An 18,681-nucleotide genomic window follows, 5' to 3' on the forward strand; every position below is an offset into this window, starting at 1 on the left:
AATGTCTGGGGACACCCTCCCACCCCCCTCCCAGTCCCCCCAAGGGGGGTTGGGGGCAGCTCGGGGGGGGGGTGGGGGGAGCAGCGTCCCCCCACTCTGTCACCCCCTCCCCGGCTCTGTGGGGTCACACAGAGTTGGGGGGACACACAAAGGGACAGGAGGGGACATGGTGGAGGCGGGTGGCTGTGTCCCCAAGGGGATGGGAGGGGACAGGAGGAGCCCTGAGGGGACACAGGGTGACAGGAGGGGATGTGGGAGACCGGGAGGGACACAGGAGAGCCCCGTGGGGGACACAGAGGGGACACAGAGGGGACACGTAACATCCCCAGAGGGATGTGAAAGGGTCCTGTGGGGGTGAGAGGGGACACCGAGGAGCACAGGGGGACAGGGGGACACACGGAGGGGAGACACGGAGGGGACACGGAGGAGCCCTGGGGGGACAAGGAGGGGACACACGGAAGAGCCCTGGGGACACACAGGAGCCCTGGGGGGGACACAGAGGGGACACACGGAGGAGCCCTGGGGACACACGGAGGAGGGGACACAGAGGAGCCCTGGGGACACAGGGAGGGGACACAGAGGAGCCCTGGGGGGGACACAGAGGGGACACACGGAGGAGCCCTAGGGACACACGGAAGGGACACACGGAGGAGCCCTGGGGGGACAACAAGGGGACACACGGAAGAGCCCTAGGGACACACGGAGGAGGGGACACAGAGGAGCCCTGGGGACACAGGGAGGGGACACAGAGGAGCCCTGGGGGGGACACAGAGGGGACACACGGAGGAGCCCTGGGGGGACAACGAGGGGACACACGGAGGAGCCCTGGGGGGGACACAGAGGAGGGGACACACGGAGGAGCCCTGGGGGGGACATGGAGGAGCCCCGGGGAATCCACGGTGACAACCCAGTGCGGGAGAGGGGGGGGGGACACACACCGAGGAGCCACACACCGGGATGGGGGGGGGGAGCGCGCGGTGCCAACCGTCCCCTCACTGTCCCCCTGGTTGTCCCCTGCTCACCTCCGGACGAATTTGGAGGTGAATTTGCTGAAGAGACTGGCGGAGGGACCGCGACGACCGCCCTGACTGGCGCCGGAGGGGAGGCGGGGGGGGGCAGCCCGGGGGGCAGCGCGTAGGGCAGGGGGGGTTGATCCCGCGCCTGCCGTAACTGCCCGGCGTGGAAAGTGCTGCGACTGGAAACCCCCCGGGGGAAACTGGGACGGTCCCCGCTTCCTTGGTTGACGTTGTGGGCGGAAGGTGACGCCGCCGGCACCCGGTTGGGCACCCCGCTGCGGGGAGACAAAAAAGAAAGGGGGGGGGGGGGGTGGGTTAGGGGGGAGAGGGAAGTCGGGGGGGGGGCGGGGGGTGGCACCCATGGGTCCCCACCCAGCGCACCCCGGGGATACAGAGGGGGTAAGTCATGGTGTCGCGGGGACATGCGGGCACCCCACAGCACCCCGGGGACATGCTGGCACCCTGGGGACATGCGGGCACCCCACAGCACCCCGGGGACATGCTGGTGCCCCACAGCACCCCAGGGACCCACTGGCACCCCACAGCACCCCGGGGACCCGCTGGCACCCTGGGGACATGCTGGCGCCCCATCGGCACCCCAGGGACCCGCTGGCACCCCACAGCACCCCGGGGACATGCTGGCGCCCCACTGGCACGCCAGGGACCCACTGGCACCCCACAGCACCCCAGGGACCTGCCGACACCCCAGGGACCCACTGGCACCCCACAGCACCCCGGGGACCCGCTGGCACCCTGGGGACATGCTGGCGCCCCATCGGCACCCCAGGGACCCGCTGGCACCCCACAGCACCCCAGGGACATGCTGGTGCCCCACAGCACCCCAGGGACCCGCTGGCACCCCACAGCACCCCGGGGACATGCTGGCGCCCCACTGGCACGCCAGGGACCCACTGGCACCCCACAGCACCCCGGGGACCTGCCAGCACCCTGGGGACATGCTGGCGCCTCACCGGCACCCCAGGGACCCGCTGGCACCCCACAGCACCCTGGGGACCTGCTGGCACCCCAGGGACCCACTGGCACCCCACAGCACCCCGGGGACCTGCCAGCACCCCACGGACTTGCCAGCACCCTGCCAAACCCTGGGGAGCCACTGGTGCCCCACAGCACCCCAGGGACCTGCTGGTGCCCCACCAGCACCCCCAGGACCTGCCAGCACCCTGCTGTACCCCAGGGACCCGCTGGCACCCCACAGCACCCCGGGGACCTGCCAGCACCCTGCTGTACCCCAGGGACCCGCTGGCACGCCACAGCACCCTGGGGACCCACTGGTGCCCCACTGGCACCCTGGGGACCTGCCAGGGTCATGGGGACATGTGGAGGTTGGCAGCCAGGGGCACACCAGCACCCTGAGTCACCCCGAACCCCTGGGGACACGCCGGGGTGGCAGGCAGGGGGACAGCCCCCCCGAATCCCTGGGGACACGCCAGGGTGGCAGGCAGGGGGACAGCCCCCCCGAATCCCTGGGGACACGCCGGGGTGGCAGGCAGGGGGACACCCCCCCCCCCCGAACCCCTGGGGACACACTGGGGTGCTGCAGGCGGGTCACACCGGGACGTCCCCGTCCTCCCCCCAAACCCTTCTGGGTTTCCCCCCCAGGAGATGGACCCCATGGTGGAATTTGGGGGGGGGAGGGGGGGGGCCTTGCCTGGGCCGGGGGGTCTCGCAGTTGGCGTCGGTGGGGGTGGCGGCGGGTTTCGGGTGCTGCCGGGAGCGCGGGGGGGCGGCGGGGGCCGGGGGGGCGGCGGGTGAGGGTCGGCAGCCCGGCGTGGGCAGGCTAGGAGAGAAAAGCGGGGGGCGGGGGGGGGGGGGCAGCGTTAAGGTTGGGGGGGAGGGGGTAAATAATTTTGGGGGGGGGTCGCGGGGGGGTCCCCTACCTGTCCTTGCCGTTCTGCAGGGAGCTCTGGCCCAGGCTGGCCCGGTCCAGCAGGGGGGAGTTGCGGCTCCGCGTGGTGCCGGTGGAGAGGACACTGTTCTGTGGGGGGGGACGGGGACAGGGGGACACTGAGGGGGGGACACAGGTGGATGACCCCCCCCCCCCCCACTTCTGCCACCCCCCAAGGGGATGCAGGGATTCCCCCCCCCCTCCTTTTGCCACCCCCCAGGGGATCTTGAGCCCCCCAAACCAGGGGACGCAGGTGGCCGAGCCCCCCCCTGCACCCACCCCCCAGGGGACACAGGGATGGGTGCCCCCCCCGCTGGGGACACAGATATGGGGGTGTCCCCCCCCCCACCGGGGACACAAGCATGGGTGCCTCCTCTGTCCCCACATATCCCACAAGGCCCAGACATGGGTGACCCCCCCCCCCCTCCCCAGGGGACATAGGTGTCCCACCCCCCCCACCGGGGACACCCAGGCATGGGTGTGTGTCCCCCTCCCCAGGGGACCCAGGCATGGGTGCCCCCCCCCTTCCCCCACCGGTGACACAGACATCGGTGCCACCCCCTCCCCCAGGGGACACAGCCATGGGTGCCCCCCCCCCACTGGGGACACCCAGGCATGGGTGCCCCCCCCTCCCCACACCCCCCCAGGGGACCCAGGCATGGGTGACCCCCCCTTCCCCCACTGGTGACACAGACATTGGTGCCACTCCCTCCCCCAGGGGACACAGACATGGGTGCCCCCCCCCTCCCCAGGGGATACCGCTGCCGCCCCCCCACTGGGGACACCCAGGCATGGGTGCCCCCCCCTCCCCACACCCCCCAGGGAACCCAGACATGGGTGCCCCCCCCCGCGCTGACCGTGGAGGGCGAGGGGGTGCCCTTGTTTCGCTCCAGGCCGGGCAGGGGGCTGGGGGGCACTTTGGCGGTGCTGCCCGCTCGGCGCCCCCCCGCTTCTTCCTCTCCTCCTCCTCCTCCTCCTCCGCGTTTGTTCTCGGCGTTGGCCGCCTGCGTCTTCTTGGAGTAGGAGGCCGAGGTGGGGATGGAGAGACCGGCTGGGGGGGGGGACAGACAGGGACACAGGGGTGTCAGGGGGGTCCCAGATGTCCCCACCCCTCCCTGACCCATTCCCCCCCCCCGTGAGACCTGGGTGTCCCGGGGGGGACCCCTTCTCCACAGGGAAGCCCCTGACTGTGTCATCCCCTTCACCCTCAGGGACCCAGGTGCCCCCCCCTCAAGGGGCCTGCCCCCCCCTCCAGGGGCCTGCCCCCCATCTTGTCATCCCCCCCCCCTGCCCCCCCATGGTCCCAGGTGTCCAGGGCCCCCCCTCTATGGACCCAGATGCCCCCCCCCCATTGACCCAAGCATCTGCCCCCCCCCCCCATGGTCCCAGGCACCCAGGGACCCCCTCCATGCACCTAGGTGCCCCCCCCCATAGACACCCCCCCCCCCCCCATGGACCCAGGCGTTGGGGGGCCCCCCCACCCATGGAGCCAGGCATCTGGGGGCCCCCCCTCCATGCACCCAGGTGCCCCCCACCCATAGTCCTAGGCATTTGGTGCCCCCCCCCAATGGGCCCAGGCTTTGGAGGGGGGGCCCAACATGATTGCAGGCATCCAGGACCCCCCCCCATGGACCCAGGTGCCCCCCACCCATGGTCCCAGGCACCCAGGTGCCCCCCCTCCATGCACCCAGGTGCCCCCTCTTGCCCCCCCCCCCCCCCCCCCCATGGACCCAGGCGTTGGGGGCCCCCCACCCATGGAGCCAGGCATCTGGGGGCCCCCCCTCCATGCACCCAGGTGCCCCCCCCCCCCCCCAATGGACCCAGGCTTTGCCCCCCCGATGGGCCCAGGCTTTGGAGGGGGGCCCAACATGATTGCAGGCATCCAGGACCCCCCCCCCATGGACCCAGGTGCCCCCCACCCATAGACCCAGGCATCCAGGACCCCCCCCCCCCCCCCCCAAGGACCCAGGTGCCCCCCCTTGCCCCCCACCCATGGTCCCAGGCATCCAGGACCCCCCCTTGCCCCCCCCCCCCCATACAGCCAGGTGTCCGCCCCCCCCCCCAACACGGTCCCAGGCATTTGGGGGGCCCCCAACGTGGTCTCAGCCCCCCCCACCCCCCCCCCATGGCCCCATGCGACCGGAGTTGGGGGGGGGCTCACCCTGATCGCTGACGCGGCGTTTGGGGTTGGCGGAGACGCTGCGTTGGACCTTGTGCGCGGGGGAGGGGCCGGAGCTGTTGGCCAGGTCGGGGGCCACCCGCGGCTTCAGCGCCAGGTTGTCCTCCAGCTGGGGACACCACGGAGGGGGGGGACAGGACGGGACACACACACGTGTCAGCGTGGGGCACGAGGGGACACACCGTGGGGGTGGCGTGTGGCCATCCTGCCCCGCCAAGGGGAGGGTTGGGGATGGGGACGTGCTGGTGTGGGGGACGGGGACGCGGTGGCACCGGGCACAGCTGGGGACGGGGACACACACACGTGATGGCACAGGGACAGGGTATGGCTGCGGAGGACGGTGTCCCCTGTGTCCCTCCCTGTGCCGCCCGCAGTGTCCCATCCCGTCCCCATGTCCCCTCGTTGTCCCCTCCTAAGCTCCATGCTCCACCGCGTGTCCTTATCTCCTCGCTGTTCCCATCACACGCGTGTCCCCATGACCCTCTCCGTGTCCCCATGTCCCTGCGTCGTCCCCAGGTTCCCCATCGCATCCATGTCCCGGATGCTCCTCGTGTCCCCTCGTTGTCCCCATGTTGTCCCCTCCTAAGCTCCATGCTCCACCGTGTGTCCTTATCTCCTCGCTGTTCCCATCACACGCGTGTCCCCATGACCCTCTCCGTGTCCCCTCGTTGTCCCCATGTCCCTGCGTCATCCCCAGGTTCCCCATCGCATCCATGTCCCGGATGCTCCTCGTGTCCCCTCATTGTCCCCATGTTGTCCCCTCGTTGTCCCCTCCTAAGCTCCATGCTCCACCGTGTGTCCTTATCTCCTCGCTGTTCCCATCACACGCGTGTCCCCATGACCCTCTCCGTGTCCCCTCATTGTCCCCATGTCCCTGCGTCGTCCCCAGGTTCCCCATCACATCCATGTCCCGGATGCTCCTCGTGTCCCCTCATTGTCCCCATGTTGTCCCCTCCTAAGCTCCAGGCTCCACCGTGTGTCCTTATCTCCTCACTGTTCCCATCACACGCGTGTCCCCATGACCCTCTCCGTGTCCCCTCATTGTCCCCATGTCCCTGCGTCGTCCCCAGGTTCCCCATCGCATCCATGTCCCGGATGCTCCTCGTGTCCCCTCATTGTCCCCATGTTGTCCCCTCGTTGTCCCCTCCTAAGCTCCATGCTCCACCATGTGTCCTTATCTCCTCAATGTTCCCATCACACGCGTGTCCCCATGACCCTCTCCGTGTCCCCTCATTGTCCCCATGTCCCTGCGTCGTCCCCAGGTTCCCCATCGCATCCATGTCCCGGATGCTCCTCGTGTCTCCTCGTTGTCCCCATGTGTCCCTGTCTCCTCACAGTCCCCGTCACACACGTGTCCCCATGACCCTCTCCATGTCCCCTCGTTGTCCCCATGTCCCCTCATAACCTCCGTGCTCCATCACACCCGTGTCCCCCTTGTCTCAAAGTCCCCCGTCCCCTTGTTGTCCCCATGCCCCTTCACGCCCTCAATGTCCCATCATAATCATGTCCCCCATGCTCATGTCCCCTCGTTGTCCCCACGACCCTCTGAATGTCCCCTCATTGTCCCCATGTCCCCACACATTCTCCATTGTCCGTCGTTTCCACGTCCCTGTGTTCCCTCATCCCTTCTGTTCCCTGTCATATCCACGTCCTCCATGCTCCTCGTGTCCCCTCATTGTCCCCACGTCCCCTCTGTGCTCCATCACACCTGTGTCCCCCGTGTCTCCTCAAGTCCCCCGTCACCTCGTTGTCCCCACATCCCCTCCATGTCCCCATCATATCTGTCCCTACAACCCCCCTCGCCGTCCCCTCATCCCCCCCGTACTCCCCGTCCCACCTCTGTCCTCACACCTCCCCTCCCCTGTGTCACCTCAGCTTTCCCCCTTGTCCCCACGTCCCCCACCCCCCCCCCCGTGGTGTCCCCAACCTCCCTCAGTGTCACCCCACGTCCCCGCACCTCCGAGCTCTTGTGATCCAGCAGCAGGTAGGTCGCCATCACCTCGTTGTACTTCTGCCCCACCAGCGACTCCTGGATCTCCTCCCGCGTGTACCCCATGGACACCATCAGCTCTGGGGGGGGAGGACGGGACACACAGACCTCAGCATCCCCTCGAGGAACCCCCCTCCCCCCCCAAAAAAAGGGGACCCAGGTGTCCCCAAGGGGGTGTCCTACCTGTCCTCCGAGGGTCCTTGTAGTCTGGCACGGGCTCCATGTAGGGCTTCAGCTCGTCGTCCTCGTGGCCCACGTTCATCCAACGGTCCTTCATGATTTGCTGGAGGACACAGCACCCATGGGAGTCTTGGGGGTCTGGGGGTCCCAGGGGACCTCCTGGGGTCACCTCGGGGGTCTTTGGGGGGGTGGCAGGAGGGTCCAGAGGTCCCCGGTGCTGTCTGGAGGGGGGGGGGGGTGTGACTGGTGGCTCAGGGCGATGCTAAGGGTGACCAGGGGGTCCCAGGATCACGCTGGGGGTGCCCAGAAGGTCCTGGGGTGCTCTTGGGGGTCTCCAGGACCAATCTGGTGGGGTCTGGGGCTTCTGGGAGGTCCCCAAGACCATGCTGGGGGCGTTCAGGGGGTCCCAGAACCACACTGGGGGTCCCGGGTGTGCCCAGGACCGTACTGGGGGGGTCATGGGGGGCTCCTGCGGGCACCCAGGATGATGTTGAGGGTCTTGAGGTACTCTTGGGGCACTCAGGATCACGCCGAGGAGTTCCGGGGTTACCCAGAAACGTGCTGGGGGGGCTCCCAGAGTCTTGGGGGGGGGGTCTCAGGACCATGCTGGGGGTGCCTGGGGGTCCTGGGGGCTCTTGGGGCACCCAGGACCATGCTGGGGGTCTTGGGGTGCTCTCAAGGGTGTCCAAGACCACTCTAGGGGGTCCCAGGACCATACTGGATGTGCCTGGGGGTCCTGAGAACATCCAGGACCACTCTGGGGCATCCAGGACCCCGTTGGGGATCTCGGGGTGCCGTCAAGGGTGTCCAGGACCACTCTAGGGGGTCCCAGGACCATATTGGGAGTGCCTGGGGGCTCCTGGGGGTGCCCCTGGGGGTCTTCCACCCCCCACCCCCCCAGTCCCTCACCTCCAAAGTGCCCCTTTTGGTAGGATTAAGGATGAGAAACTTCTTCAGTAAGTTCTCGCAGTCGGTGGACATGTAGAAGGGGATACGGTATTTACCCCGCAGCACCCGTTCCCGCAACTCCTGAGGTGAGAGACACCCATCAGCACAACGCAAACCCCCCCCCCCCACCCGTCGGGGAACCACCCCCCCCTTTTCCCCCCAAACGAGACGTTACCTTAAGATTTTGCCCATCGAAGGGCAAAGAACCGCTGACCAAAGTGTAGAGGATGACGCCCAAACTCCAGACGTCGACTTCGGGGCCGTCGTATTTCTTTCCCTGGAAGAGTTCGGGGGCGGCGTAGGGGGGGGACCCGCAAAACGTATCCAGTTTGTTCCCGAAGGTGAATTCGTTGCTGAAGCCAAAATCGGCGATTTTGATGTTCATGTCGGCGTCCAGCAGGAGGTTTTCCGCCTGTCCCGGGAGGAGGGAGAGCGCCCCGAGGGGGTTTAGGGGTGTCTGGGTGCTCTGTTAGGGGAAGGGGGGGTACGCGGGTGCAGCTGGGGGGGGGGTTCTGGAGGTATCTGATGCTGTTCTGGGGGTCCCAGGGGTGGTTCAGGTGTCCCCTTGGGGGTCCCGGCACCTCCCAGGGGAACTGGGTGCTGCCCCGAGGGGGTCACAGCACCTCCCCGGGGGTTTGGGGGTGTCCAGGTGCTGCCCCGGGGGGGTCACGGCACCTCCCAGGGAGTTTGGGGGTGTCCGGGTGCTGCCCCGGGGGGGTCACGGCACCTCCCAGGGGGGTTGGGGGTGTCCTGGTGCTGCCCCGGGGGGGTCACGGCACCTCCCAGGGGGGTTGGGGGTGTCCGAGTGCTGCCCCGGGGGGGTCACGGCACCTCCCAGGGGGGTTGAGGGTGTCCGAGTGTTGCCCCGGGGGGGTCACGGCACCTCCCAGGGGGTTTGGGGGTGTCTGGGTGCTGCCCCGGGGGGGTCACGGCACCTCCCAGGGGGTTTGGGGGTGTCTGAGTGCTGCCCCGGGGGGGTCACGGCACCTCCCAGGGGGGTTGGGGGTGTCCGAGTGCTGCCCCGGGGGGGTCACGGCACCTCCCAGGGGGGTTGGGGGTGTCTGAGTGCTGCCCCGGGGGGGTCACGGCACCTCCCAGGGGTATTTGGGTGCTGCTTTCGGGGGGCCCAGGGGCAAATATGGGGGTCCTGGAGCATTTGGGTGCTGCCCCGGGGGGTCCTTGAACCCTCCCAGGGGTTCAGGGGTGGCCGGGTGCTTCCCTGGGGTCAAGAGGAGGGGGGGGGGACAGGACCTGGGGAGCCCCTTGGGGTGCTGACAGGGGTCCCAGGGGGTGTCAAGGGGTCCAAGGGCAGAGGGGGGGCGGGGGGGCTCCTCACCTTCAAGTCCCTGTGGACAATGAACTTCTGGTGGCAGTACTGCACGGCCGACACTATCTGCAGGAGAGGGGGGTGTCAGGGGGGCCCCCCCCCACCACCACAGGGGGAGCACAAGGGTATCCCCCCCCCCCCCAAACCCCGTGGGGACACAGAGGTGCCCCCAAACCCCCCTTCGGGTGCGTCACCCCCGACCTGTCGAAACTTCGCTCGGGCCTCCTTCTCCTTCATGCGCCCGTGGGCCACCAGGTAGTCGAAAACCTCACCTGGGGGGGGGGGGGGGGGGGCAAGAATATACAAGGCAGGGGTGAGCGGCAGCCCTGCCCGCTCCCTGCCTGCTGTCCCCCCCCCCTTCTGCCTGCTGCTCACCCCCGCTGGCGTATTCCATGACGAGGTAAAGCGTCTTTTCCGTCTCGATCACCTCAAAGAGCTTCACTGCAAAGAGGGCAAAGTGGGGCTGGAGGAGGAAGGGGGGGTGCGGGGGGGGGACAGGGACGACGGGACACCCCCTGGGGTAGGGGACAGCCCCCCGGGGTAGAGGACAGCCCCCCGGGGTAGGAAAAGGGGGCACAGGAGCCCCATCAGGGAGCTCAGAGAGGTTTTGGGGAGGCTCACCTATGTTGGGGTGGTTCAGGACCTTCATTATTCGCACTTCTCGGAAGAGCTGTGAGGAACGGGGGAGAGGGGGGGTTGGGGGGGGGTTGGGGGGGGGCGTGAGGTGCCACAACCCCCCCATGTCCCCCCCCCAAAAGCAACCGCCCCCCCCCTCACCTTCTGCAGGCTGGAGGAGTTGAGCTGCGTCTTGTCGATGATTTTCACGGCGACCTGGACAACGGGGAGAGGAGGTCAGGGAATGTCCCCAAAACTGTCCCCGCACTGCGGTGGCACTTGCGGGGTGAGGGGCAGGGGGACAGGACTGTCCCCACACCGTGGTGGCACCCGTGAGGCGAGGGGCAGGGGGGATCAGACCGTCCCCAGGGCTGTCCCCGCAACACGGTGGCACTTGCGGGGTGAGGGGCAGGGGGACAGGACTGTCCCCACACTGCGGTGGCACTCACAGGGAGAAGGGAAAGGGGGACGGGACTGTCCCCACGCTGCGGTGGCACTCACAGGGAGAAGGGAAAGGGGGACGGGACTGTCCCCACGCTGCGGTGGCACTCACAGGGAGAAGGGAAAGGGGGACGGGACTGTCCCCACGCTGCGGTGGCACTCACAGGGAGAAGGGAAAGGGGGACAGGACTGTCCCCACGCTGCGGTGGCACTCACAGGGAGAAGGGAAAGGGGGACAGGACCGTCCCCACGCTGCGGTGGCACTCACAGGGTGGGGGGCAATGGGAAGAGACTGTCCCCAGGTCTGTCCCCGTGCCATGGTGGCACTCATGAGGTGAAGAGCAGGAACCTGTCCCCGCGCCGCAATGGCACTGCCGGTGACAGTCCCAGGGCAAGAACCAGGAGCTCAGGTCTGTCCCCGTTCCACAGTGGCACTCACAGGGCGAGGGCCAGCAGCCTGTCCCCACGCGGTGGTGGCACTCCTGGGTCAGGACCAGAAGCCCATCCCCACGTCACGGGGATGAGGACCAAGAGCTTGGGACCATCCCTGGGCCACGGTGGCACTTGCGGGGCGAGGACAAGGAGCCTGTCCCCACGGTGGCACTCACAGGGCATGGACCAGGACCCAGAGCTGTCCCCACACCATGGTGGCATTCACCAGACAAGGACCGCAAGCCCATCCCCGCTGTGACACCCACAGGGTGAGGACCAGGAACCTGTCCCCACACCATGGTGGCACTCATGGGACAACGACCAGGAACCCAGAACTGTCCCCACACAGCGGTGGCACTCACTGGAGGAGGACCACGAGCCCATCCCCGCTGTGACACCCACAGGGTGAGGACCAGGAACCTGTCCCCACACCATGGTGGCACTCACGGGACAAAGACCGGGAGCCCAGAACTGTCCCCACACCGCGGTGGCACTCACCAGATGAGGACCATGAGCCCATCCCCACGGTGGCACCGACAGGGTGAGGACCGGGAGCCCAGAACTGTCCCCACACCGCGGTGGCACTCACCAGATGAGGACCATGAGCCCATCCCCACGGTGGCACCGACAGGGTGAGGACCGGGAACCCAGAACCATCCCCACACCGCGGTGGCACTCACTGGAGGAGGACCACGAGCCCATCCCCACTGTGACACCCACAGGGTGAGGACCGGGAACCTGTCCCCACACCGCGGTGGCACTCACAGGACAAAGACCGGGAGCCCAGAACTGTCCCCACACCACAGTGGCACTCACCAGATGAGGACCACGAGCCCATCCCCACAGTGGCACCTACAGGGTGAGGACCGGGAACCTGTCCCCACACCGCGGTGGCACTCACGGGACAAAGACCGGGAGCCCAGAACTGTCCCCGCGCCACGGTGGCACCCACAGGCTGAGGACCGGGAACCCGTCCCCACACCGCGGTGGCAGTCACCGGACGAGGACCGTCCCCGCGCCGCGGTGACACTCACCTCCTTGCCGGTCAGGACGTGCCGGGCCAACTTGACCTTGGCGAAGTTGCCCTTGCCGATGGTTTTCAGCAGACGGTAGTTGCCGATGTGGGGCTGTTCGTCAGCGGAGGTGGCCGAATTCCGGCCCCGCAGCATGTTGGCCTTCCCGCCGCCCTTCCCCTCCGCAGGACCCGGCTGCGGGGACACCAATGGGACAATCAGTTCGATACACACCCCCCCCGTCCCCCCCGGTTCCCCTCCCGTGTATCCGGAGGCTCCCGGTAAAGCCGGGAGCAAAGTCCAAGAGAGCCGTTGCCCTACGGTGCCGTGCCGCGCCCCGGGCAAGCCAGGATCCGCCCCCGATACCTGATGCAAGCGCCGCGGTTTCGGGCTGGGCGAAGACAGTGCCGGCGCCGTGTCACCCCCTCCCCGGGAGGGGACGGGGACGTGGTTGTCCCCTTCCCCGATCCCCTCCCAGAAATAAGGCGTCCAAACATTGTGATTTTACCCCAAAACGAGCAACCCGGATGTCGGGGTTCACCCCACAACCAAAACAGGGGGAAGGACGGGGTGGTCCCCCCACCGCAAATGCCACCACCCTCAAAATGTCCCCATCATGCACCCCAAACTCCCCCCCCCCGCCCCCGAGGGCCACCCCGCCTTTGGGGACGCTTTCCGGGTGTTTCCTTATGGGGAGCGAAACACCAGCGCTGGGTGGTGTCACCCCCCCCACCCCCCCCTCGCTGTGCTGTCACCGCTCCGGTGACACCGGAGATAACGGGTGCGCGTGAGTGGGTGGGGGAATCAAGCCAACCCCCCGCCCCTCCCCCCCCGTCCCCCAGGATTTGGGGTCACCACAGTCGTCTGTCACCGTCTGTGTCCCCCCCAGTGGGGTTTCGGGGGGGGTTCACACTTTTGGGGCGCCCCTCCCCGTGGGAAGGAAACCGCCGGCGGAAGCGAGAAGGGGGGGGGGGGGGGAGTTTTTGGTGTTGCTCAGCCGGCGATGGCGCAACCGGGTGCGAGGCACCGAGCCCCCAGATTTGGGGGGAAGACAGTGTTTTTGGGGACTGGGGAGGGAGGGGGATAAGGGGGAAGCCGGATCCTCCCCCAAAATCCGGCACTTTGCTGGAAGGATGATGGGGAAAAAGTGAAGAAAAAAAAAGAAAAAAAAAAGGTGGGTTTTTTTTTTTTTTTTCCTGCCAAAAAACTACCGTGGCAACGGGGCGGGGAGCGTGCTTCGCCATCTGGCCGCGCTGCCGGGGAATTAATTCGGGGTTTTGAGGCGTACGGCGGCACCAACGCCAGACTCCCCTCCTCCTCCACCAAAACAACTGTGGGGGTCCGCAGCGGTAACGGCACGCCTGGCGTTTCTCCGGCACCTCTTATCGGTGAGGCCGGAGCGGCCGGCAAACATCCCCTGGCGCTGGCGGCTCTCCCCTAACCCCCCCCCCCCCCAACCCCGGCAAAGGTCGCGCCGGGAGAAGGGCGGCAGCTGCGCCGGGGCCCGGTGAGGCTCTGCCGAAAGCATCGCTGGCTCCAGGCTTTGCCGGTGCGGTGCCGAAATGCCGGGAGGTTGTCACCGTCCCCCTCGCCGGGATGTGGGTGGCCGCCTTCAGCGCTCCCGGTTTTGGCAGAGCGGCGACAGTCTCGGCCCTCGGCATTCCCCCCCCGCGGCTACGAAGAGCGGTGCCGGGCTTGGCGCTCATTAACCAAACTCTCGTTAATTAAACGGGCCCTGAGCTCAGCTCTGAACTCTCCTCCCTCCTTGCCAAAACCTCTCGTGCCTCAGTTTCCCCACCCCCAAACCCAGCGCCGCGGCGGGGACTCACGCTCGGCGACCTCAAACCACCGGGCTCAGCTCATGGCGGTGCCGGCGACGCCGACGGCCGCGGCCGACTCGGTGCGGGGTGGTGCCGGCGGCCAGCGGAAGCTCTCGCCGAGAGTTGAACTCCCCAAAGGAGCGCCGGGAACACCAGACCGGCTCAACCGGTTGGGGCTGACGCCGACTCGCGGGAGGTGGGGGGCGCGGTGTTGCGCCGCAGTTTTGGGGGACACCTGAAGCACCGTGGGCGTCAAAACGGGGCAGAAAAGGGATAAATCAAGACTAACGAGACACTTTGGGGCAGGAAGGCCCCGTCGCGCTTGTCCGCTGCCATTAAAGCCAAACTGTTGGGGATCGCTACCAGAATGGTGGCGGCGATGATGTCACCGGGGCCAGGGGTGATGTCACGGGGCCAGGGGTGATGTCACCGGGGCCAGGGTAAAGATCCCGGCGTGAAGAGGCCGCGGTGCCGTCGCTGCCAACAGCCAACTGGATCGCGGGCACAAAACCGGTGGCAACGGGCTACGGCGTAACCGGTAACGGCCGCCGGGCCGGGCCTACCTGCGGCGGGCGAGCGGTACCCCCCCCCCCGAACCCGCCTCGGCAGCCGACGGGCGATGGTTGAAACAGCTTTGGTGCGGCGGCGCTGAAATGTCAGCCAAATTTAGTTATTTTTGAGAAATTTTTTTTTTTTTTTTCTCTCTATAAAACCACGCCAGATCGGGCTCCACGTGACAGAGGAACCTGGGGGGGGGGGGGGGGGGGGGGGGGGGGGCAGAGGGAGGGGAAGGCACCCCAATTTCGGATGCCGGTTTGGGGTGAGGGGGGGGTGAAGACACCGCAGCCCCCCCCCCCCCCCCTTCCTAACTCTTTGCCGCCCCCTCCTCAAATCCTCCCAACCAGGAATAATTTTCTTCTGTCGTTACATAACGGCGGAAAAATAAAAGGAAAAACGACCCAAAAAGACCCAAAATGAGGTGGGGGTACCCGACGCCACGGTGACGGCCGGACAGCGGGTGACATCGCCTTGTCCTCGGTGTTGGGGACGCAGAGATGAAGCCACTTGTGCCTCTCCCAGTCCGGGACCCTCTGGGGTGTTCCCCCCCATCGCTTGGGGATCCCCCCCCAACCATTGCAGAATATTGGGATGCCCCTCCCCACCCCAAAATATCAGCCAAAATGGGGGTGCCACGCAGCTGGGGAAGCCGAAGTGCCCCCCCAAAAAAAGAGCTGAGCCGTAAGCAGGGTCTCCTGCCAGCACCAGAATCTGGGAGTGGGGGGAACCCCAAGAACCCCCCAAACCTACACCCCAAAATGTCCCCCTCCCCTCTGGTTGCCCCCCAAGGGGGTCTGAGTCTCATTCCCCCCCCCCCCAACAGACAAAGGGGGTGAACCCCCAGTTTGGGGGGGGGCGGACAGGCTGCCCCCCATCACAGGAGTGAGCACCCATGTAATTTTCGGGGGGTACACACCTCACAGCCCCCCCCCCCCCCCCAAACCCTGACGGAAGGTGCCCAGCCCGTGGCGGTGATGCCGCCCCCACAACTTCCCCCCCTGCTTCTCCGTGGGGAGGGGGGGTGGGGGGGCGCAGCAGGGAAGGGGGTGGGCTCACGCCCCCACACTCAGTCCGCGCAGCCACCAAAATGGGGGGGGACGACGACGACGACACGCACACACATGACACGACGACAATGACACCCCAAACCTCACACCCCCCAGCAGAGCCGATATGGGGGGGTGGGGGGTGGCCACCCCTCCCTTTGGGGGTACAAGCCCTGACCCCCTCACCCCTCCATTTGGGGTGGGGGGGGAACGCTGGTGCCCCTCAGACCCCCTAAAATGGAGGGGGGGCCTGGCCCAGGAGCACCCCTCACTACACCACGGTCCCATGGAGGACCAGGGCCTGATGGTGGGGGGTGGGGGGCCTGGCTCAGCTCCCCCCACCCCACATGGGGGTCTGGGCTATGGGAAGCCTCAGGGTACTTCATGGAGGGTGTCTATGACAAGAGCTGGGCTCCCCCAGCACCGCCTTTGCAGAGGGTTGTGGGGGGCACAGAGCCCCCTCAGACCCCTCTTCTTTGGGGGGTGTAGTGCCCCCCCCTCATGGAGGGGTCCAGGGCCCCCTCAGACCCCTCTTCTTTCCCTCGTGGAGGGGTCCAGGGCCCCCTCAGACCCCTCTTCTTTCCCTCGCGGAGGGGTCCAGGGCCCCCTCAGACCCCTCTTCTTTCCCTCGTGGAGGGGTCCAGGGCCCCCTCAGACCCCCCTTCTTTCCCTCGCGGAGGGGTCCAGGGCCCCCTCAGACCCCTCTTCTTTCCCTCGTGGAGGGGTCCAGGGCCCCCTCAGACCCCCCTTTCCCCTCACACCCCCCATTTGTCCTCACAAAACGACCCCAGTCCCCATTTGCTTCTCATGGGGAGGGGGGCCAGGACCCCTTTAGACACCCCCCCCCCTTTCCCCTCACAAAATGGCTCAGGACCCCCTCACAGACCCCCATTTCCACCCTCACAAACCAGTCCGGGTCCCCTTCAGACATCCTTTTTACCTCACAAAATTACTCAGGTCCCTCTCAGATCCCTCTTTTTCCATCCTCACAAACCGACTCAGACCCCCTTTTCCCCTCACAAACTCACCCCAGACCCCCTTATACCCCTCACAAAAAGGACGCCTGACCACCTTTTCCCCTCACAAACCCACCCCAGACCCCCTCAGACCCACCCTTTCCCTCACGAAAAGGACTCCCGACCCCCTCACACCCCCTTTTCCCCCTCACAAACCCGTCCCAGACGCCCTCAGACCCACCTTTTCCCCCACAAAAAGGGCCCCTGACCCATCAGGCCCCCTTTTCCCCTCACAAACCCACCCCAGCCCCCCTTTTCCCCTCACAAACCCACCCCAGACCCCTTCTTCCCCCCCTCACAAAACGGCCCCGGACCCTCTCACAGAGGGGCCGCGCTCCCCTCAGACACCCCCCCACCTCCTTTGCCCCCTCACAGAGGCCCTCCCCGTCGTCGGCCCTACCTGTTCCGCGTCCCTCTCGTTGACGGTAGGCAGAGGGCTGCGACCGCTGCTCGACATGGCGGCCCCCCTCCCCCCCCCCCGCCGACTATCGCGATAGGGGGAAGCCGCGGCGGGCGGTGTGCGGGGAGGGGAGGAAGAGAGAGCCGCGGGCCGCGCTCAGGGAGCGGGGGGAGGCCAAGCCACCGGCATGGGGGAAGCCGGGGAAGGGGAGGGAGGGGGGGACGGGAGAGGAGAAAGGGGGAAGGGGGGGGAAAGGGGGGGAGAGGGGGGGAAAGAAGGCGGCGAGTCCGCCCGGCCGCCTCACACCCGCGCCTCCTCAGCACCCAGCGGCTCCCAACATGGCCGCCGCCGCCGGCCCTCGGCCATTTCCGCCGCCGCCGCCGGAAACACCCGACCCGCCCCCCCCCCTTCACCACCCACCCACCCACCCACCCTCGGAGAGACCCGAGTGCTTCCGGAAACACCCGAAGAGTTCCGGAAAGGCACGAAGAGTTCCGGAAAGACCCGAAGGATTCCGGAAGTACCCAGGTAGTTACGGAAAGGCCCGAATGATTCCGGAAATACACGAATGGTTCCGGAAAGACACGAATGATTCCGGAAAGACCCGAATGATTACGGAAAGACCCGAATGACTCCGAAAAAACACGAATGATTCCGAAAAGTCCCGAATGGCTCCGAAAAGACCCGAAGGCCCCTCGGCCGCCATCGCTCCTCTGACGGAAACACCCGAGCGCAGCCGAATCCCCGCGACCCCCAAAGAAAGGCGGGGGGGGGCGGCCTCCTGGTTTCGCTGGTTGTAATGGGGAGGGGTACTGGGAGAACTGGGGGGAGTGGGGGGGGGGAGACTTAGGAGATGGGGCGGAGCCAGGTTGGGAAGCCACGCCCCCGAGGGTGTGGTCTCCACGCCCGGACCACGCCCCCTCTGGACCAAAGGGGCGTGGTCAGCCCGGGGATGATGGGGGGAGGGGGTTATGGGGGGGGGGAGGGGGTGATGGCTTCTTGGGTGCCCCATAGCTCCGGGGTGATGGGTTTGGGGGGGTGGGAAGGGATGTGGGGGGGTGGGGACCCCCTGGTGCTCCCCCCTCCCCCCTCCTGGGGTGGACCCCCCCTTTAAAATCTATATTTGGAGGGGGGGAGGTTTTTGGGGGGTGGGTGGGCTGAGACCGGAGGGCAACTCATCACCCCCCCCACCCCCCCCCCCAAACTGTAGCCCCCCCCTCCCCCCCCTCCTTGAGCGGGGTCGGGGCTGGAGGGTTGGGGGGGGTGGGGTGGGGGGTGGGGTGGGGGGATGGGAAAGGCGTACGGCCCCTTTAAATTTACCCAGGAGCCCTTAAAGGAGCCCCAGGGGCCCCACGGCGGCGTCCCCACCCCCGCCGGGCCCCGCTTCCCGCCGCCGCCGCCGCCGGCATCACCCCGGACCCCTCCATGGACCCCCCGAACCCCCACCCCGACCCCGACCCCTTCCCCCACCCGGACCCCGCAGGTGAGCACCGACGCGGAGGGAAAGAGGGGGGGGCGGAGGGGGGGGGGTGTTGGGATTTGGGGGGGGTGGTAAAGGGGAGGGTGCGGCCCCTTTAAGAAGACCCCCACCCCCACCCCTTTTTCTCCAGCGGAGAGAGGGTGTTGGGCTCCCCCATCACTCACAATGGGGGCGACGCTGGCCCTTTAAGATGCCCCCCCCCATCCCGGCCCTGGTGTTGCCCCCCCCCATCCCCTCTCATCCCTTAGGATGCCCCCGGGCCCTTTAAAGGTGTCCCTGTCCCTTTAAGACGTCCCGGTCCGTTGGAGATGTCC

The 18,681-nt window shown here is 67.4% G+C and overlaps 1 protein-coding gene across 1 annotated transcript; it reads right to left on the reverse strand.

Moving 5' to 3' along the window:
• Window positions 1–1,018: 1,018 nt before the first annotated feature.
• Window positions 1,019–16,992, reverse strand: LOC309682835 (serine/threonine-protein kinase MARK2-like; the record flags this gene model as incomplete). The annotated part of the gene is given in 16 exon segments (XM_082496925.1): window positions 1,019–1,102; window positions 1,105–1,291; window positions 2,915–3,012; window positions 3,780–3,973; window positions 5,084–5,210; window positions 7,059–7,171; window positions 7,275–7,374; window positions 8,181–8,300; window positions 8,395–8,631; window positions 9,556–9,612; window positions 9,748–9,818; window positions 9,922–9,987; window positions 10,168–10,216; window positions 10,324–10,377; window positions 12,069–12,242; window positions 16,888–16,992. Coding segments are annotated over 16 exon segments (1,788 nt in total). The 5' UTR covers window positions 16,945–16,992.
• Window positions 16,993–18,681: the final 1,689 nt, after the last annotated feature.

The sequence above is a fragment of the Vanellus vanellus genome (genome assembly GCF_965231255.1).
Source record: "Vanellus vanellus genome assembly, chromosome: 33".
In the NCBI taxonomy this organism is placed as follows: domain Eukaryota; kingdom Metazoa; phylum Chordata; class Aves; order Charadriiformes; family Charadriidae; genus Vanellus; species Vanellus vanellus.